This window comes from Odontesthes bonariensis, chromosome 18 (assembly GCF_027942865.1).
Source record: "Odontesthes bonariensis isolate fOdoBon6 chromosome 18, fOdoBon6.hap1, whole genome shotgun sequence".
NCBI lineage: Eukaryota > Metazoa > Chordata > Actinopteri > Atheriniformes > Atherinopsidae > Odontesthes > Odontesthes bonariensis.
The window spans coordinates 28,539,951-28,562,367 of record NC_134523.1 but is presented as its reverse complement, the minus strand read 5'-3'; the positions used below and the strand labels follow the sequence as shown (position 1 = coordinate 28,562,367).

The window sequence follows — 22,417 nt, the reverse complement described above, 5'->3', positions numbered from 1 at the left end:
CTAGTTACAGCAGTCTGCCTGTGCTAGCCTGCTGTTAAGACCGGGAGACTGTGCTAGCTAGTTGAATTGCCAGCCTAGGCACGCAGCCAGCAGTGCATGTGTGGGCAGCTTGAACTTTCTCATCCAAATTTAAATACCTGACAATTTAGAAGTATTCCAGATGGATGTGACTGTCTTGAAATTGCCTAGATAGAGTGGTAGTTGGGTTTCATCCTCTCTTACCTTAACTATGCCTCTGAGTGTTGAACACTTTGTTCTTCTGCTGGACAATGGATGTAGATTTTATCCAATCCAATCCACTTTATTTATATAGCACATTTTAAACAAACACAAAGTTTCCAAAGTGCTGTACAGCCAGATAAAAACACATTAAAAAACTAAATCAAATCCAAAATAAAATAAAATAAAATACATAAAGATATAATGCACACATAACACATCTACATACCATCAACACACTACCTGGGGTTAAAAGCCATCAACACACTACCTGGGGTTAAAAGCCAGAGAAAAGAGGTGAGTTTTAAGATGGGACTTAAAAAGAGACAGTGACGGGGCCTGTCTGACGTGAAGGGGCAAATTGTTCCAAAGTTTTGGAGCTGTAACGGCAAAAGCTCGTTGCCCTCTAGATTTTAGCCTGGCTCTGGGCTCGGTCAGGAGCAGCTGGTCAGCTGACCTGAGAGAGCGGCTGGGAGTGTATGGGTGGAGCAGCTCAGAAAGGTAATGTGGGGCAAGGCCATGCAAGGCTTTAAAAGCAAATAAAAGAGTTTTAAAATGAATTCTAAAATGGACAGGCAACCAGTGGAGTGAGGCTAAAATGGGTGAAATGTGCTCATACTTTCGTGTGCTGGTTAAAAGACGAGCAGCAGCATTTTGGACCAGTTGAAGACGAGCAATGGAGGACCCGCTAACTCCCATATAAAGTGCGTTGCAGTATTTTAGTTCTGGTATACAACAGGACTGGAGGGTAATAGTATTCTGGTACTCTCAGCTTTATTTCTTCTCTTTAGCAGTTACTTGGTGAACACATTTCTTGTGACCCTGGTGGCGTTGTAATGGTGCGTTTGCATACATCATACAAGTTCTACATTTCTTTACCAAAAAAAATTCCACTGTTAACAAAATTGACGGTCATGATTTATGCTAGTGTGACCATATTTTCATTACCGAATTGAATTATTACTATTATTATTATTATTATTATTATTATTATTATTATTATTATTATAATGCTTGAAGTTGTAGTAGTGGTTTTCCACCGATTTTTTTCAGGTATTGTTTTCTGCCCCCCCAGATGAGCTAACTGCCCACCCACACATGCCATTCTGGTCACACCTCTGGTTTTAACCCGACTGTTTTATTAACAGTTTTAGCAGAAACTGTTGGTAAACTGAGCAGAACACAGATGCAAACTGATATACAAGCTCCACCCGGGAATGGGGGGGGGGGGGCTTCTGCTTCTTCTCACTGGGCCAGGAGCTGCAGGCGGCTCCTGCCGCTGGAGTTTGTGAGCAGCACCGCCGCGGTTTTATCGGTGCTGGAGGTGGACATGAGGCGGCTCCGGGTGTTGATGCTGCGCTGCTCCAAAGACAGAGCTTCCTGCTTTCTCGACAGATCCTGCAGCATCCGAGTGTGATGGAGCCTCATCCTCTGGAAAGAGTGTCTGAGCGGAGGATGGGAAACAAAAAAGGGGGAAAAAATTGCAGAATATCAAGAAAAACATGTCAGCACATGCTTAAAGGATAAGACCGTTTTTTTTACATTGGGCCCTTGATTTCACATTATAACATGATGTTCTACTCACCCCTGCGTGTTGTTGAACATTTGGAGCTGTTCCGAAGATATTCGAGAGGCGTCTGGCTGCTCTCTTGAGATATTCGGCCATGAAACGGTTTCCTATGGGCAAGCTTATACAGGCACAAACTATGCTGTTTATAATTTATTAATTACTGTACACTAGCACTGATAACGTGGAGGTGCGTCGCTTACTTAAAAAAATCCGGGTTACTAATTTTGAATTTTAGCCGAATGAATAAATAGGCAGCAGGTCTGTGGGCTGCCTGTGGCAGTAGCACGAGGAGGACGTCAGTAACACCCACTTTACGACGAAAAAAACAAAATTACAATAACCCGGATTTTTTTAAGTAAGCGACGCACCTCCACGTTATCAGTGCTAGTGTAGAGTAATTAATAAATTATAAACAGCATAGTTTGTGCCTGTATAAACTTGCCCATAGGAAACCGTTTCATGGCCGAATATCTGAAGAGAGCAGCCAGACGCCTCGCGAATATCTTCGGAACAGCTCCAAATGACCAACAACAAGCAGGGGTGAGTAGAACATCATGTTATAATGTGAAATCAAGGGCCCAATGTCAAAAAACCGGTCTTATCCTTTAAAAGGTCATAAAACATGACAGCTGGCATTTCCTTTGATTTACTGACCGTATAAAGCCAAAATATTTCACGTTTTGTCCCTTCAGCGCCATTTTATCTGTTAATAAACATCCATTTTTTCACTCTAAAAAGTTGGTCTGGGGCCAATTTAGGGCTGTTAATGAAGTAAAAACCAGTTTAGGTCCTAAAGTTTGTCCACAAATGTGTTTAAAACAAGAAAGATTGGAAGGGATTTGCATAATATAAAGGGATTACTGTGGGAAGGAAACGTAACAGAGCGGGAGAAGGAAACGTTACGGAGTGGGAGAAGGAAACGTCACAGAGTGGGAGAAGGAAACATAACAGAGCGGGAGAAGGAAACGTCACAGAGAGGGAGAAGGAAACGTCACAGAGTGGGAGAAGGAAACGTCACAGAGTGGGAGAAGGAAATGTCACAGAGCGGGAGAAGGAAACGTCACAGAGAGGGAGAAGGAAACGTTACAGAGAGGGAGAAGGAAACGTCACAGAGTGGGAGAAGGAAACGTTACAGAACGGGAGAAGGAAACGTTACAGAGTGAGAGAAGGAAACGTCACAGAGTGGGAGAAGGAAACGTCACAGAGTGGGAGAAGGAAACGTCACAGAGTGGGACAAGGAAACGTTACAGAGTGGGAGAAGGAAACGTCACAGAGCGGGAGAAGGAAACGTCACAGAGCGGGAGAAGGAAACGTTACAGAGAGGGAGAAGGAAACGTTACAGAGTGGGAGAAGGAAACGTCACAGAGTGGGAGAAGGAAACGTCACAGAGTGGGAGAAGGAAACGTTACAGAGTGGGAGAAGGAAACGTCACAGAGTGGGAGAAGGAAACGTCACAGAGTGGGAGAAGGAAACGTTACAGAACGGGAGAAGGAAACGTCACAGAGCGGGAGAAGGAAACGTCACAGAGTGGGAGAAGGAAACGTCACAGAGTGGGAGAAGGAAACGTCACAGAGTGGGAGAAGGAAACGTTACAGAACGGGAGAAGGAAACGTCACAGAGTGGGAGAAGGAAACGTTACAGAACGGGAGAAGGACACGTCACAGAGTGGGAGAAGGAAACGTCACAGAGCGGGAGAAGGAAACGTCACAGAGTGGGAGAAGGAAACGTTACAGAGTGGGAGAAGGAAACGTCACAGAGCGGGAGAAGGAAACGTCACAGAGCGGGAGAAGGAAACGTCACAGAGTGGGAGAAGGAAACGTTACAGAGTGGGAGAAGGAAACGTTACAGAGCGGGAGAAGGAAACGTTACAGAACGGGAGAAGGAAACGTGACAGAGTGGGAGAAGGAAACGTTACAGAGTGGGAGAAGGAAACGTCACAGAGTGGGAGAAGGAAACGTCACAGAGTGGGAGAAGGAAACGTCACAGAGAGGGAGAAGGAAACGTTACAGAGAGGGAGAAGGAAACGTCACAGAGTGGGAGAAGGAAACGTCACAGAGTGGGACAAGGAAACGTTACAGAGTGGGAGAAGGAAACGTCACAGAGCGGGAGAAGGAAACGTCACAGAGCGGGAGAAGGAAACGTTACAGAGAGGGAGAAGGAAACGTTACAGAGTGGGAGAAGGAAACGTCACAGAGTGGGAGAAGGAAACGTCACAGAGTGGGAGAAGGAAACGTTACAGAGTGGGAGAAGGAAACGTCACAGAGTGGGAGAAGGAAACGTCACAGAGTGGGAGAAGGAAACGTTACAGAACGGGAGAAGGAAACGTCACAGAGCGGGAGAAGGAAACGTCACAGAGTGGGAGAAGGAAACGTCACAGAGTGGGAGAAGGAAACGTCACAGAGTGGGAGAAGGAAACGTTACAGAACGGGAGAAGGAAACGTCACAGAGTGGGAGAAGGAAACGTTACAGAACGGGAGAAGGACACGTCACAGAGTGGGAGAAGGAAACGTCACAGAGCGGGAGAAGGAAACGTCACAGAGTGGGAGAAGGAAACGTCACAGAGTGGGAGAAGGAAACGTCACAGAGAGGGAGAAGGAAACGTTACAGAGAGGGAGAAGGAAACGTCACAGAGTGGGAGAAGGAAACGTTACAGAACGGGAGAAGGAAACGTTACAGAGTGAGAGAAGGAAACGTCACAGAGTGGGAGAAGGAAACGTCACAGAGTGGGAGAAGGAAACGTCACAGAGTGGGAGAAGGAAACGTCACAGAGTGGGAGAAGGAAACGTTACAGAACGGGAGAAGGAAACGTCACAGAGCGGGAGAAGGAAACGTCACAGAGTGGGAGAAGGAAACGTTACAGAGTGGGAGAAGGAAACGTCACAGAGCGGGAGAAGGAAACGTCACAGAGCGGGAGAAGGAAACGTCACAGAGCGGGAGAAGGAAACGTTACAGAGTGGGAGAAGGAAACGTTACAGAGCGGGAGAAGGAAACGTGACAGAGTGGGAGAAGGAAACGTTACAGAGTGGGAGAAGGAAACGTCACAGAGTGGGAGAAGGAAACGTCACAGAGTGGGAGAAGGAAACGTCACAGAGAGGGAGAAGGAAACGTTACAGAGAGGGAGAAGGAAACGTCACAGAGTGGGAGAAGGAAACGTTACAGAACGGGAGAAGGAAACGTTACAGAGTGAGAGAAGGAAACGTCACAGAGTGGGAGAAGGAAACGTTACAGAGCGGGAGAAGGAAACGTTACAGAGAGGGAGAAGGAAACGTCACAGAGTGGGAGAAGGAAACGTTACAGAACGGGAGAAGGAAACGTTACAGAGTGAGAGAAGGAAACGTCACAGAGTGGGAGAAGGAAACGTCACAGAGTGGGAGAAGGAAACGTCACAGAGTGGGAGAAGGAAACGTCACAGAGTGGGAGAAGGAAACGTTACAGAACGGGAGAAGGAAACGTCACAGAGCGGGAGAAGGAAACGTCACAGAGTGGGAGAAGGAAACGTTACAGAGTGGGAGAAGGAAACGTCACAGAGCGGGAGAAGGAAACGTCACAGAGCGGGAGAAGGAAACGTCACAGAGTGGGAGAAGGAAACGTTACAGAGTGGGAGAAGGAAACGTTACAGAGCGGGAGAAGGAAACGTTACAGAACGGGAGAAGGAAACGTGACAGAGTGGGAGAAGGAAACGTTACAGAGTGGGAGAAGGAAACGTCACAGAGTGGGAGAAGGAAACGTCACAGAGTGGGAGAAGGAAACGTCACAGAGAGGGAGAAGGAAACGTTACAGAGAGGGAGAAGGAAACGTCACAGAGTGGGAGAAGGAAACGTTACAGAACGGGAGAAGGAAACGTTACAGAGTGAGAGAAGGAAACGTCACAGAGTGGGAGAAGGAAACGTTACAGAGCGGGAGAAGGAAACGTTACAGAGCGGGAGAAGGAAACGTCACAGAGAGGGAGAAGGAAACGTTACAGAGAGGGAGAAGGAAACGTCACAGAGTGGGAGAAGGAAACATCACAGAGTGGGAGAAGGAAACGTCACAGAGTGGGAGAAGGAAACGTCACAGAGTGGGAGAAGGAAACGTCACAGACCGGGAGAAGGAAACGTTACAGAGCGGGAGAAGGAAACGTCACAGAGCGGGAGAAGGAAACGTCACAGAGCGGGAGAAGGAAACGTCACAGAGTGGGAGAAGGAAACGTCACAGCGGGAGAAGGAAACGTCACAGAGTGGGAGAAGGAAACGTCACAGAGTGGGAGAAGGAAACGTCACAGAGTGGGAGAAGGAAACGTTACAGAGCGGGAGAAGGAAACGTCACAGAGTGGGAGAAGGAGAAGGAAACGTTACAGAGTGGGAGAAGGAAACGTTACAGAGCGGGAGAAGGAGAAGGAAACGTTACAAAGTTGGAGAAGGAAACGTCACAGAGAGGGAGAAGGAGAAGGAAACGTTACAGAGCGGGAGAAGGCGAAGGAAACGTTACAGAGCGGGAGAAGGAAACATCACAGAGTGGGAGAAGGAGAAGGAAACGTTACAGAGCGGGAGAAGGAAACATCACAGAGTGGGAGAAGGAGAAGGAAACGTTACAGAGCGGGAGAAGGAAACGTTACAGAGCGGGAGAAGGAAACGTTACAGAGCGGGAGAAGGAAACGTCACAGAGTTGGAGAAGGAAACATAACAGAGCGGGAGAAGGAAACGTCACAGAGTGGGAGAAGGAAACGTCACAGAGCGGGAGAAGGAAACGTTACAGAGCGGGAGAAGGAAACGTTACAGAGCGGGAGAAGGAAACGTCACAGAGTTGGAGAAGGAAACATAACAGAGCGGGAGAAGGAAACGTCACAGAGTGGGAGAAGGAAACGTCACAGAGCGGGAGAAGGAAACGTCACAGAGTGGGAGAAGGAGAAGGAAACGTTACAGAGCGGGAGAAGGAGAAGGAAACGTTACAGAGCGGGAGAAGGAAACGTTACAGAGCGGGAGAAGGAAACGTTACAGAGCGGGAGAAGGAAACGTCACAGAGTGGGAGAAGGAAACATAACAGAGCGGGAGAAGGAAACGTCACAGAGCGGGAGAAGAAAACGTCACAGAGTGGGAGAAGGAAACGTCACAGAGCGGGAGAAGGAAACGTCACAGAGTGGGAGAAGGAAACGTCACAGAGCGGGAGAAGGAGAAGGAAACGTTACAGAGCGGGAGAAGGAAACGTTACAGAGCGGGAGAAGGAAACGTCACAGAGTGGGAGAAGGAGAAGGAAACGTTACAGAGCGGGAGAAGGAAACATCACAGAGTGGGAGAAGGAAACGTCACAGAGTGGGAGAAGGAGACGTTACAGAGTGGGAGAAGGAAACGTTACAGAGCGGGAGAAGGAAACGTCACAGAGTGGGAGAAGGAAACGTCACAGTGGGAGAAGGAAACGTCACAGAGCGGGAAAAGGAAACGTCACAGAGCGGGAGAAGGAAACGTTACAGAGAGGGAGAAGGAAACGTTACAGAGTGGGAGAAGGAAACGTCACAGAGGGGGAGAAGGAAACGTTACAGAGCGGGAGAAGGAAACGTTACAGAGCGGGAGAAGGAAACGTTACAGAGCGGGAGAAGGAAACGTTACAGAGCGGGAGAAGGAAACGTCACAGAGTGGGAGAAGGAGAAGGAAACGTTACAGAGCGGGAGAAGGAAACATCACAGAGTGGGAGAAGGAAACGTCACAGAGTGGGAGAAGGAGACGTTACAGAGTGGGAGAAGGAAACGTTACAGAGCGGGAGAAGGAAACGTCACAGAGTGGGAGAAGGAAACGTCACAGTGGGAGAAGGAAACGTCACAGAGCGGGAAAAGGAAACGTCACAGAGCGGGAGAAGGAAACGTTACAGAGAGGGAGAAGGAAACGTTACAGAGCGGGAGAAGGAAACGTCACAGAGGGGGAGAAGGAAACGTTACAGAGCGGGAGAAGGAAACGTTACAGAGCGGGAGAAGGAAACGTTACAGAGCGGGAGAAGGAAACGTCACAGAGTGGGAGAAGGAAACATAACAGAGCGGGAGAAGGAAACGTCACAGAGCGGGAGAAGAAAACGTCACAGAGTGGGAGAAGGAAACGTCACAGAGCGGGAGAAGGAAACGTCACAGAGTGGGAGAAGGAAACGTCACAGAGTTGGAGAAGGAGAAGGAAACGTTACAGAGCGGGAGAAGGAAACGTTACAGAGCGGGAGAAGGAAACGTCACAGAGTGGGAGAAGGAGAAGGAAACGTTACAGAGCGGGAGAAGGAAACATCACAGAGTGGGAGAAGGAAACGTCACAGAGTGGGAGAAGGAGACGTTACAGAGTGGGAGAAGGAAACGTTACAGAGCGGGAGAAGGAAACGTCACAGAGTGGGAGAAGGAAACGTCACAGTGGGAGAAGGAAACGTCACAGAGCGGGAAAAGGAAACGTCACAGAGCGGGAGAAGGAAACGTCACAGAGCGGGAGAAGGAAACGTTACAGAGAGGGAGAAGGAAACGTCACAGAGCGGGAGAAGGAAACGTTACAGAGTGGGAGAAGGAAACGTCACAGAGTGGGAGAAGGAAACGTCACAGAGTGAGAGAAGGAAACGTTACAGAGCGGGAAAAGGAAACGTCACAGAGCGGGAGAAGGAAACGTTACAGAGAGTGAGAAGGAAACGTTACAGAGCGGGAGAAGGAAACGTCACAGAGCGGGAGAAGGAAACGTTACAGAGCGGGAGAAGGAAACGTCACAGAGCGGGAGAAGGAAACGTTACAGAGCGGGAGAAGGAAACGTGACAGAGTGGGAGAAGGAAACGTTACAGAGCGGAAGAAGGAAACATAAAGGAAGACCACCAACTCACCGAGCCTCGGACAGCTTCTGCTTCAGAACCAGCATCGTGGTCTCCAGCTGCTTGACTTCAGCAACGAGGCCGTGCTGCACCTGCAAACCGAAGGAAGGACACCGTTCACGCTTCGTGTCAACTGGGTCAACATGGCAGCTGCTGACGTGCACTTCACAGAGACCTCGTCCCTGCACAGGTCCACGCCGGCTCTTCCGGTCCTGGTCTCCAGCCTCGTGTGAGCCAGCTTCAGGGAGGCGGTCTTGGCCTGCAGGTCTGCATCCAGCCCCTGGATGTCCCTCTCCATTTCTGCCATTTCTTCTTCAGTCTGCGGATGTTGGGACGATCAGACACTCCTCTACAATGTAACGTAAACACACGTTTGCCCTTTAACCCTCCTGTTGTCTTGCGGGTCAAAAGTACGGAAGAGTATTAGGGCCAGGCACAAGAAAAAATATTTATATTTTATCAACATGTCGAGATTAAAGTCGAAATGTCGAGAATAATGTCAACATGTCGAGATTAAAGTCGAAATGTCGAGAATGAAGTCGAAATGTCGAGAATAATGTCAACATGTCGAGATTAAAGTCGAAATGTCGAGAATGAAGTCGAAATGTCGAGAATAATGTCAACATGTCGAGAATAATGTCAACATGTCGAGAATTATGTCAACATGTCGAGATTAATGTCAACATGTCGAGAATTATGTCAACATGTCGAGAATAATGTCAACATGTCGAGAATAATGTCAACATGTCGAGAATAATGTCAACATATCGAGATTAATGTCAACATGTCGAGATTAATGTCAACATGTCGAGAATAATGTCAACATATCGAGATTAATGTCAACATGTCGAGATTAATGTCAACATGTCGAGAATAATGTCAACATGTCGAGATTAATGTCAACATGTCGAGATTAATGTCAACATGTCGAGATTAATGTCAACATGTCGAGAATAATGCCAACATATCGAGATTAATGTCAACATGTCGAGATTAATGTCAACATGTCGAGAATAATGTCAACATGTCGAGAATAATGTCAACATGTCGAGAATAATGTCAACATGTCGAGATTAATGTCAACATGTCGAGAATAATGTCAACATGTCGAGATTAATGTCAACATGTCGAGAATAATGTCAACATGTCGAGATTAATGTCAACATGTCGAGAATAATGTCAACATGTCGAGAATAATGTCAACATGTCGAGAATAATGTCAACATGTCGAGATTAATGTCAACATGTCGAGAATAATGTCAACATGTCGAGAATAATGTCAACATGTCGAGAATAATGTCAACATGTCGAGATTAATGTCAACATGTCGAGAATAATGTCAACATGTCGAGAATTATGTCAACATGTCGAGAATAATGTCAACATGTCGAGAATAATGTCAACATGTCGAGATTAATGTCAACATGTCGAGAATAATGTCAACATGTCGAGATTAATGTCAACATGTCGAGAATAATGTCAACATGTCGAGAATAATGTCAACATGTCGAGATTAATGTCAACATGTCGAGAATAATGTCAACATGTCGAGAATAATGTCAACATGTCGAGATTAATGTCAACATGTCGAGATTAATGTCAACATGTCGAGAATAATGTCAACATGTCGAGAATAATGTCAACATGTCGAGAATTATGTCAACATGTCGAGAATAATGTCAACATGTCGAGAATAATGTCAACATGTCGAGATTAATGTCAACATGTCGAGATTAATGTCAACATGTCGAGAATAATGTCAACATGTCGAGAATAATGTCAACATGTCGAGAATAATGTCAACATGTCGAGATTAATGTCAACATGTCGAGAATAATGTCAACATGTCGAGAATAATGTCAACATGTCGAGAATAATGTCAACATGTCGAGATTAATGTCAACATGTCGAGAATAATGTCAACATGTCGAGAATTATGTCAACATGTCGAGAATAATGTCAACATGTCGAGAATAATGTCAACATGTCGAGATTAATGTCAACATGTCGAGAATAATGTCAACATGTCGAGATTAATGTCAACATGTCGAGAATAATGTCAACATGTCGAGAATAATGTCAACATGTCGAGATTAATGTCAACATGTCGAGAATAATGTCAACATGTCGAGAATAATGTCAACATGTCGAGATTAATGTCAACATGTCGAGATTAATGTCAACATGTCGAGAATAATGTCAACATGTCGAGAATAATGTCAACATGTCGAGAATTATGTCAACATGTCGAGAATAATGTCAACATGTCGAGAATAATGTCAACATGTCGAGATTAATGTCAACATGTCGAGATTAATGTCAACATGTCGAGAATAATGTCAACATGTCGAGAATAATGTCAACATGTCGAGAATTATGTCAACATGTCGAGAATAATGTCAACATGTCGAGAATAATGTCAACATGTCGAGAATAAAGTCGAAATGTCGAGATTAATGTCGATTTTATTCTCGACAGGCAAAATATAAATATTTTTTCTTATACCTGGCCCTAATACTCTTCCGTACAAAAGTGACCCACTACCATGTTTAGCTGTAGAAAAAATACCTTAAACTATCTTTTTCCAACTTGAAATTTTATGACTTTTCCTAAAGGGACTCCATCATTAGAAAAAGTCACACTTTATTTTTGTTTATGTTTCCATGTGGGCTGTACACCACTAGGGTACAAAGATTGTCTTATGGGTCATTTTTGACCCGTGAATTATAAAAACATTTAAACACCAGAAAAAAAGTTCACTGTTTTTTTTTCCCTTTCAATATAATTAATTCAGAAGTAATGACTTCACATTTATATAATAGCAATAATAAACCTTTATTATGTAAAAGAAAACTGAGAAAACAAGAAAACTGTTGGTCCAACTGACAGTTGGTTTGTGGTAAAAATGTTAAAAAAAAAAGTGAAATCCTGAAAACTGGTGATTGTCTTTTTGTACTGTGCAACAAAAAAATACATGATAAAATATGTATTGAATTGAATTGAATAGATAAATAACAGGTGGTTTCATCATACAAAATAGATTTTGGATTTAAAATTCAATTAAGTTGCTTTATTTTGGGGCTTTGGTAGGACGGGTCATTTTTGACCCATTGGACAAGGGGAGTAAACACAATGTAAAGACAGTACAAGGGTTAAAGAGTCATTTCCATGTCGTACATTTCTTATCTGCCACTGCAGCTCATCTCGGGCCAGCTCTTCGTGGTGGTTGCGTTTTCGGAGAGCAAACTCTGTTGCCCTGCGCTGAGCCTCCAACTCGTTCTGCAGCTACAAAATACAAGAATTAAGTCTCAAAAGTGTTTTTTTTTTTTCAATGCAAACGCAGCTCTGAAAACGACTGTAATCCTCAAAGTTATATTATTTTTTCTTTCAAAGTGAAGCAAATTCAGAAAAACGTGTCAGAAAACACTTGTTTAAACAGCAGTTAAAAGACCGGGAGCTATAATACACTGGAAAAAATGCCCCTCCAAAAATAAGTTAAAAAAAACAACAAATACAAGACGTTTTTGCTTGAAATAAGCAAAAAAAAAATCTGCCTATGGAACTAGTGAAAATCAGCTTGTCAAGATTTCTTGAAATAAAATGTGATATTTAGGACTTTTGAGATAAAAGTGATCTTGAAATTAGCTTAAAAACCTCTTCAAATGAAAAAAAAAAAAATCTCGTTTCATATGAAATCCGACTCAAAACAATTTGTTTTCAAGACTTTTTCATTTAACAGATATTCCAGATGCATTGGCTTCAAACAAGTCCCTATATCTGGCTGAAATGGTACTTGTTAGGCAGTTGTGTCTTATATTAAGTGTAATGAGATATTTTGACTAGAAATGAGACAAATATACTTGGTAAGACTTTGATTTTTTCCAGTGTATAAACTGAATTATGGAACAGTTCAACCATTTTTCTACTTTTTAGGTTGGTCAGAAATCTGTAGTGCAAGCCCACCTCTTATACTGTGTGGTTATTATCAGGTCAGCTATAAAACATTCACCAACCGTTCCAGTTCTGATCACAACTACCAAGTTTTCAATTATTTTCAAAAAATTAACCCTTTAGATGCCAATTTGAACTTTTTAGCCCAAATTTTAAGCCTTTAGGTGCCAGTATTTTCAAAATATGGACTGCAAAGTGGAATTATTGAGTGGGGATAATTATGATCTGGGATATGTCAATGATTAGCAACAACATTGATTTTTAGGGATTAAAATTTTTTTTGCTATGCCTGATTTAAAAAAATATATATAATAATAATTTTTCCCCTTCTAAAATGATCCCCAAAATACCATATGTTAATATTTTTTTCCACTTTTTTTTTCATAAATCTTTTCTTCCACTTCAGTTCTGATCATAACCACCAAGTTTTCAATTATTTTCAAAAAATTAACCCTTTAAATACTAGTGTATATGAGGTAAACACCAATTTCTGTTAAAAAAACACACACAAAAACTGCTGTATTTTCAATGTATGCAGTGCAAAGTGAAATATTCTATAGGGGATTATTAGGTCTGGGATATGTCATTGATGAGCTACAACATCAGTTTTTACAGCTTTTTAGTTTTTCTGCAATGGCAGATTACAGAAACGGCTCCCATAGACATCCATTATAATGAATACAGCATTAGACTATTAAGTGAAGTAAAAGATCTACGAGAAAAAAAAGCCGAGAAGAATATTAACATATGATGTTTTTAGGTCATTTTAAAAGGGGACAAAAATGTCCATTTTCAGAAATTAAGCAGTTTTTTTTATTAAATCGGGCATAACAAAAAATTAAAAATCCCTTAAAATCAATGTTGTTGCTAATCACTGACATATCCCAGACCATAATTCCACTTTGCATTCCATATTTTGAAAATACTGGCACCTAAAGGCTTAAAATTTGGGCTAAAAAGTTCAAATTGGCATCTAAAGGGTTAATTTTTTGAAAATAATTAAAAACTTGGTAGTTATGATCAGAACTGAAGTGGAATAAAAGATTTATGGGGGGAAAAAAAAGCGGAAAAAAATATTAATATGTGATGTTTTTAGGTCGTTTTAAAAGGGGACAAAAATGTCACTTTTCAGAAAATAAGGAGTTTTTAAAATCAGGTATGAGGGTTAAACATTTTCTCTCACCACCAGAAACAATGTTCACTGTGAAAGCAACAAGAAAATCCTCCTTTAGCCTGAATAAAGGCTTTCTTTTTAACTCAAGTGACTCTTTGTTGACGTTGTAAACTTTTCTGTAAAATCAGGCTGCTGCTGCAGAAAAAGATGCTCAGATTCCTTCCATCAACATTTGTGCCTCATTCAGCTGCAGACGGTGTGTATCGAAGGTTCTGGTTTTGTCTTTTGTGGATATTTCCCACACAGGAAGTTCCCTTCGGTGTATTTGTGGTGCAAAGACTGAACGGCGGTCACATCTGACGAGGGATCGGAATTGATTAGATTTTTACGATTCCAATTCCATTGTCGATTCTGCTTAACGATTCTCATTTGGAGAAAAAGGACAACAAACCGCTCGATTAGCATCAACTTTGTTCAGTTTAGAAGTAACACGAGTCATGACCTTACAAACCCAACAACGGTGAGGTCCACATTGGTCTATCATGGCCTGGGTAATTTAACTCTTCCCTGCTCTGGTGAAAGGAGAAGTTGGAGGTAGACGTGAACTGGGGGTAGTACCAGAGAGTCTCTATTATGAGGAGAGGGAAAACTGGCGGCTATTTCCGGGTGGTACTGCACTCTAGGGGCGCCAACGAAGCAGTGCAGAGCACGCCGAACTCTATGGTGGTACTATGAAATCCACCTTAAATGCAGCCATTGCTTTTGATAGAATTTTTTATATTTTTTCATTTTCATTTTCCTAAAGGCAGGATAAATTATCCTTTCAAACGGCACTTGGTTTGATTTTTTAGACTCACTAGATTTGTTTAAAATACACATTTATTGTCAGTATTGCATCCCGAGTGACGTCATGCATGTGGCATCACTTTACGGCATGGTCAGTCCTAGCGCTGAGCTAGCAGAGAGGTGTTAGCTCAAATAGTTACAGATTTCAGCACAGCCCTTTTACATACTCTCTGACTAGCCTCTGGTTTAGTTTTGGTTGTTGTGAGCAGCACCAGGTTAGCACTCTGGCACAGTGGACAAGTGCCGTAAAGCAGCCGGTCGTAATCAGCCGTGCGTTCTTCAGATTCCGTTAGCTAGATGCTAGCGGATACTGACTCGCAAATGCCAGACCTGTAAGAAAACAGAAAGCTATAACTCCCAGGTTATTGTACTTTCGATATAAATCCACATCCCTCTGTCAGAAATCACAATATTATTTTCAGGTTTCAGCCGCTAGCGGGGACATTTTTTGAGTTATTAGCGCCAGCCCTATGGAAAATGGTCATTCTGCACTCGCTCGCCAGCACCCCCAGACAAAATCAACTGAACTGCAGCCAAATTTTTTATAATGGGGCGAATAGGAAGTGGAACGGCTGTCTGTAAAAGGGCTGTGGTAGTACCACCAGCCTCTGGCTCTGAGCCAGTCAGGCTCTGTCTCTCATGATTTCATCTAAATGTAATGCATGAGAAGGCATTCATTTAACCTTAACCGTTACTAACAGCAGGTTTTACAATGAGGCAAATGGCGCTAACATGATAGGCAGTGTTTGTTAGTTAGTTAGTTACCTGCAGTGTTAGCCGAGGACATGCTAACGTTGTTAACGTTGCTGGGTTCAGATTCACCGACGGTAATCATTCATTCATAGTTATTGCATGTTGGCAGTATTTCCTCCCTTTGGTGAAATATTCACTTTGCAAGTTGCCCTGTTGTCATCTTTTTTAGGGATGTGTAAACAAACTTTCCAGCGTTTGTACCGCTTGGGCGCCATGTTTACTGTTGACTGCTGGCTGCGCTGGACTCGCCACGCAACGTTGCGTGGTGACGTAATTTGCGCCCACTTGAATCGATAAGGGAATCGTTTGCAAAATCGCCAAACGATTCCAAGTAATTGAAACACTGGGAAACGGTTCTCAACAAGAACCGGTTTTCGATTCCCATCCCTACATTTGACCCACCTGGGCTCTGCTGAGGTTGGTGTTCTCCCTCATTTGCTGGGACGCCTGCATGGCCTCCTGAGCACGGATCACATTGTACTGGCTGAACTGGACCCACTCCTGGGGGGTGCTGGAACTGCAATTGATGGACATTTCAGGACACTCAGATTTAAAGGCGACATATTCTGGCCTCATTGACCAAATGTTCTGAGGTCTTATTGGGATGTATGAGACAGACTTTGGTTGGAATACCTGTCGGTTTAAGCACAGCGGCTCTTATCTTTTTTAGCCCCGTTTTAACACCTCTTAGTTAACGGTCTGTTTTCAGGGTGAAGACTTAGCAGGAGCTAAACTCCACCCTTTTTGGTGAGGTCAGCAGCTAACTGTCGCTCACTTGTCAAACAAAGGGGAGCTTAATATATAGCAGGGTTGTGTTTTTGGGGAGTTTTAAACCTGCTGGTGACCTCAGATGCCCTGATATATGCTCCTAGGAACAGGAAGAAGGAGGTTTACAATTCAGACGCCCTGATATATGCAACTAGGAACAGGAAGAATAAGTTTTACACATCAGACGCCCTGATATATGCTCCTAGGAACAGGAAGAAGGAGGTTTACACTTCAAACGCCCTGATATATGCTCCTAGGAACAGGAAGAAGGAGGTTTACACTTCAGACGCCCTGATATATGCTCCTAGGAGCAGGAAGAAGGAGGTTTACAATTCAGACGCCCTGATATATGCAACTAGGAATAGGAAGAAGGAGTTTTACACATCAGACGCCCTGATATATGCTCCTAGGAACAGGAAGAAGGAGTTTTACACATCAGACGCCCTGATATATGCTCCTAGGAACAGAAAGAAGGAGTTTTACACTTCAGACGCCCTGATATATGCTCCTAGGAACAGAAAGAAGGAGTTTTACACTTCAGACGCCCTGATATATGCTCCAAGGAAAAGGAAGAAGGAGTTTTACACCTCAGACGCCCTGATATATGCTCCCAGGAACAGGAAGAAGGAGTTTTACACCTCAGACGCCCTGATATATGCTCCCAGGAACAGGAAGAAGGGGTTTTACACCTCAGACGCCCTGATATATGCTCTCAGGAACAGGAAGAAGGGGTTTTACACCTCAGACGCCCTGATATATGCTCCCAGGCACAGGAGGAAGGGGTTTTACACCTGAGACGCTCTGATATATGCTCCCAGGAACAGGAAGAAGGGGTTTTACACCTCAGACGCCCTGATATATGCTCCCAGGAACAGGAAGAAGGGGTTTTACACCTCAGACGCCCTGATATATGCTCCCAGGCACAGGAGGAAGGGGTTTTACACCTCAGACGCCCTGATATATGCTCCCAGGAACAGGAAGAAGGGCGTTTTACACCTCAGACGCCCTGATATATGCTCCCAGGAACAGGAGGAAGGGGTTTTACACCTCAGACGCCCTGATATATGCTCCCAGGAACAGGAAGAAGGGGTTTTACACCTCAGACGCTCTGATATATGCTCCCAGTAACAGGAAGAAGGGGTTTTACACCTCAGACGCCCTGATATATGCTCCCAGGAACAGGAAGAAGGGCGTTTTACACCTCAGATGCCCTGATATATGCTCCCAGGAACAGGAGGAAGGGGTTTTACACCTCAGACGCCCTGATATATGCTCCCAGGAACAGGAAGGAGTTTTACACCTCAGACGCTCTGATATATGCTCCCAGTAACAGGAAGAAGGGGTTTTACAATTCAGACGCCCTGATATATGCAACTAGGAACAGGAAGAAGGAGTTTTACACATCAGACGCCCTGATATATGCTCCTAGGAACAGGAAGAAGGAGGTTTACACTTCAGACGCCCTGATATATGCTCCTAGGAACAGGAAGAAGGAGGTTTACACTTCAGACGCCCTGATATATGCTCCTAGGAGCAGGAAGAAGGAGGTTTACAATTCAGACGCCCTGATATATGCAACTAGGAACAGGAAGAAGGAGTTTTACACATCAGACGCCCTGATATATGCTCCTAGGAACAGGAAGAAGGAGTTTTACACATCAGAGGCCCTGATATATGCTCCTAGGAACAGGAAGAAGGAGGTTTACACTTCAGACGCCCTGATATATGCTCCTAGGAACAGGAAGAAGGAGTTTTACACTTCAGACGCCCTGATATATGCTCCTAGGAACAGAAAGAAGGAGTTTTACACTTCAGACGCCCTGATATATGCTCCCAGGAAAAGGAAGAAGGAGTTTTACACCTCAGACGCCCTGATATATGCTCCCAGGAACAGGAAGGAGGAGTTTTACACCTCAGACGCCCTGATATATGCACCCAGGAACAGGAAGAAGGGGTTTTACACCTCAGACGCCCTGATATATGCTCTCAGGAACAGGAAGAAGGGGTTTTACACCTCAGACGCCCTGATATATGCTCCCAGGAACAGGAGGAAGGGGTTTTACACCTGAGACGCCCTGATATATGCTCCCAGGAACAGGAAGAAGGGGTTTTACACCTCAGACGCCCTGATATATGCTCCCAGGAACAGGAAGAAGGGGTTTTACACCTCAGACGCCCTGATATATGCTCCCAGGCACAGGAGGAAGGGGTTTTACACCTCAGACGCCCTGATATATGCTCCCAGGAACAGGAAGAAGGAGTTTTACACCTCAGACGCTCTGATATATGCTCCCAGTAACAGGAAGAAGGGGTTTTACACCTCAGACGCCCTGATATATGCTCCCAGGAACAGGAAGAAGGGCGTTTTACACCTCAGACGCCCTGATATATGCTCCCAGGAACAGGAGGAAGGGGTTTTACACCTCAGACGCCCTGATATATGCTCCCAGGAACAGGAAGAAGGGGTTTTACACCTCAGACGCCCTGATATATGCTCTCAGGAACAGGAAGAAGGGGTTTTACACCTCAGACGCCCTGATATATGCTCTCAGGAACAGGAAGAAGGGGTTTTACACCTCAGACGCCCTGATATATGCTCCCAGGAACAGGAGGAAGGGGTTTTACACCTGAGACGCCCTGATATATGCTCCTAGGAACAGGAAGAAGGAGGTTTACACTTCAGACGCCCTGATATATGCTCCTAGGAACAGAAAGAAGGAGTTTTACACTTCAGACGCCCTGATATATGCTCCCAGGAAAAGGAAGAAGGAGTTTTACACCTCAGACGCCCTGATATATGCTCCCAGGAACAGGAAGAAGGAGTTTTACACCTCAGACGCCCTGATATATGCTCCCAGGAACAGGAAGAAGGGGTTTTACACCTCAGACGCCCTGATATATGCTCTCAGGAACAGGAAGAAGGGGTTTTACACCTCAGACGCCCTGATATATGCTCCCAGGAACAGGAAGAAGGGCGTTTTACACCTCAGATGCCCTGATATATGCTCCCAGGAACAGGAGGAAGGGGTTTTACACCTCAGACGCCCTGATATATGCTCCCAGGAACAGGAAGAAGGAGTTTTACACCTCAGACGCTCTGATATATGCTCCCAGTAACAGGAAGAAGGGGTTTTACAATTCAGACGCCCTGATATATGCAACTAGGAACAGGAAGAAGGAGTTTTACACATCAGACGCCCTGATATATGCTCCTAGGAACAGGAAGAAGGAGGTTTACACTTCAGACGCCCTGATATATGCTCCTAGGAACAGGAAGAAGGAGGTTTACACTTCAGACGCCCTGATATATGCTCCTAGGAGCAGGAAGAAGGAGGTTTACAATTCAGACGCCCTGATATATGCAACTAGGAACAGGAAGAAGGAGTTTTACACATCAGACGCCCTGATATATGCTCCTAGGAACAGGAAGAAGGAGTTTTACACATCAGACGCCCTGATATATGCTCCTAGGAACAGGAAGAAGGAGGTTTACACTTCAGACGCCCTGATATATGCTCCTAGGAACAGGAAGAAGGAGTTTTACACTTCAGACGCCCTGATATATGCTCCTAGGAACAGAAAGAAGGAGTTTTACACTTCAGACGCCCTGATATATGCTCCCAGGAAAAGGAAGAAGGAGTTTTACACCTCAGACGCCCTGATATATGCTCCCAGGAACAGGAAGAAGGAGTTTTACACCTCAGACGCCCTGATATATGCTCCCAGGAACAGGAAGAAGGGGTTTTACACCTCAGACGCCCTGATATATGCTCTCAGGAACAGGAAGAAGGGGTTTTACACCTCAGACGCCCTGATATATGCTCCCAGGCACAGGAGGAAGGGGTTTTACACCTGAGACGCCCTGATATATGCTCCCAGGAACAGGAAGAAGGGGTTTTACACCTCAGACGCCCTGATATATGCTCCCAGGAACAGGAAGAAGGGGTTTTACACCTCAGACGCCCTGATATATGCTCCCAGGCACAGGAGGAAGGGGTTTTACACCTCAGACGCCCTGATATATGCTCCCAGGAACAGGAAGAAGGGCGTTTTACACCTCAGACGCCCTGATATATGCTCCCAGGAACAGGAGGAAGGGGTTTTACACCTCAGACGCCCTGATATATGCTCCCAGGAACAGGAAGAAGGGGTTTTACACCTCAGACGCTCTGATATATGCTCCCAGGAAAAGGAAGAAGGAGTTTTACACCTCAGACGCCCTGATATATGCTCCCAGGAACAGGAAGAAGGAGTTTTACACCTCAGACGCCCTGATATATGCTCCCAGGAACAGGAAGAAGGGGTTTTACACCTCAGACGCCCTGATATATGCTCTCAGGAACAGGAAGAAGGGGTTTTACACCTCAGACGCCCTGATATATGCTCCCAGGCACAGGAGGAAGGGGTTTTACACCTGAGACGCCCTGATATATGCTCCCAGGAACAGGAAGAAGGGGTTTTACACCTCAGACGCCCTGATATATGCTCCCAGGAACAGGAAGAAGGGGTTTTACACCTCAGACGCCCTGATATATGCTCCCAGGCACAGGAGGAAGGGGTTTTACACCTCAGACGCCCTGATATATGCTCCCAGGAACAGGAAGAAGGGCGTTTTACACCTCAGACGCCCTGATATATGCTCCCAGGAACAGGAGGAAGGGGTTTTACACCTCAGACGCCCTGATATATGCTCCCAGGAACAGGAAGAAGGGGTTTTACACCTCAGACGCTCTGATATATGCTCCCAGTAACAGGAAGAAGGGGTTTTACACCTCAGACGCCCTGATATATGCTCCCAGGAACAGGAAGAAGGGCGTTTTACACCTCAGACGCCCTGATATATGCTCCCAGGAACAGGAGGAAGGGGTTTTACACCTCAGACGCCCTGATATATGCTCCCAGGAACAGGAAGAAGGAGTTTTACACCTCAGACGCTCTGATATATGCTCCCAGTAACAGGAAGAAGGGGTTTTACACCTCAGACGCCCTGATATATGCTCCCAGGAACAGGAAGAAGGGCGTTTTACACCTCAGACGCCCTGATATATGCTCCCAGGAACAGGAAGAAGGAGTTTTACACCTCAGACGCCCTGATATATGCTCCCAAGAACAGGAAGAAGGGGTTTTACACCTCAGACGCCCTGATATATGCTCTCAGGAACAGGAAGAAGGGGTTTTACACCTCAGACGCCCTGATATATGCTCCCAGGCACAGGAGGAAGGGGTTTTACACCTGAGACGCCCTGATATATGCTCCCAGGAACAGGAAGAAGGGGTTTTACACCTCAGACGCCCTGATATATGCTCCCAGGAACAGGAAGAAGGGGTTTTACACCTCAGATGCCCTGATATATGCTCTCAGGAACAGGAAGAAGGGGTTTTACACCTCAGACGCCCTGATATATGCTCCCAGGCACAGGAGGAAGGGGTTTTACACCTCAGACGCCGTGATATATGCTCCCAGGAACAGGAAGAAGGAGTTTTACACCTCAGACGCTCTGATATATGCTCCCAGTAACAGGAAGAATGGGTTTTACACCTCAGACGCCCTGATATATGCTCCCAGGAACAGGAAGAAGGGCGTTTTACACCTCAGACGCCCTGATATATGCTCCCAGTAACAGGAAGAAGGGGTTTTACACCTCAGACGCCCTGATATATGCTCCCAGGAACAGGAAGAAGGGCGTTTTACACCTCAGACGCCCTGATATATGCTCCCAGGAACAGGAGGAAGGAGTTTTACACCTCAGACGCCCTGATATATGCTCCCAGGAACAGAAAGAAGGGGTTTTACACCTCAGATGCCCTGATATATGCTCCCAGGAACAGGAAGAAGGGGTTTTACACCTCAGACGCCCTGATATATGCTCCCAGGAACAGGAAGAAGGGCGTTTTACACCTCAGACGCCCTGATATATGCTCCCAGGAACAGGAGGAAGGAGTTTTACACCTCAGACGCCCTGATATATGCTCCCAGGAACAGGAAGAAGGAGTTTTACACCTCAGACGCCCTGATATATGCTCCCAGGAACAGGAAGAAGGGGTTTTACACCTCAGACGCCCTGATATATGCTCTCAGGAACAGGAAGAAGGGGTTTTACACCTCAGACGCCCTGATATATGCTCCCAGGCACAGGAGGAAGGGGTTTTACACCTGAGACGCCCTGATATATGCTCCCAGGAACAGGAAGAAGGGGTTTTACACCTCAGACGCCCTGATATATGCTCCCAGGAACAGGAAGAAGGGGTTTTACACCTCAGACGCCCTGATATATGCTCTCAGGAACAGGAAGAAGGGGTTTTACACCTCAGACGCCCTGATATATGCTCCCAGGCACAGGAGGAAGGGGTTTTACACCTCAGACGCCCTGATATATGCTCCCAGGAACAGGAAGAAG

The 22,417-nt window shown here is 45.2% G+C and overlaps 1 protein-coding gene across 2 annotated transcripts in view; it reads right to left on the bottom strand.

Moving 5' to 3' along the window:
- Positions 1–301: 301 nt before the first annotated feature.
- Positions 302–22,417, bottom strand: part of tekt2 (tektin 2 (testicular)) — a 30,736-nt gene continuing 8,620 nt past the window's right edge. For both annotated transcript variants that reach the window (XM_075449633.1, XM_075449634.1), the window contains exons 6-10: positions 15,654–15,768; positions 11,765–11,872; positions 8,763–8,906; positions 8,600–8,679; positions 302–1,663 (exon numbers count right to left, since the gene is read on the bottom strand). In XM_075449633.1, the coding sequence (XP_075305748.1) occupies positions 1,465–1,663; positions 8,600–8,679; positions 8,763–8,906; positions 11,765–11,872; positions 15,654–15,768 (646 nt within the window). In that variant the 3' untranslated portion in view covers positions 302–1,464. The remainder of the gene's footprint in view (positions 1,664–8,599; positions 8,680–8,762; positions 8,907–11,764; positions 11,873–15,653; positions 15,769–22,417) is intronic.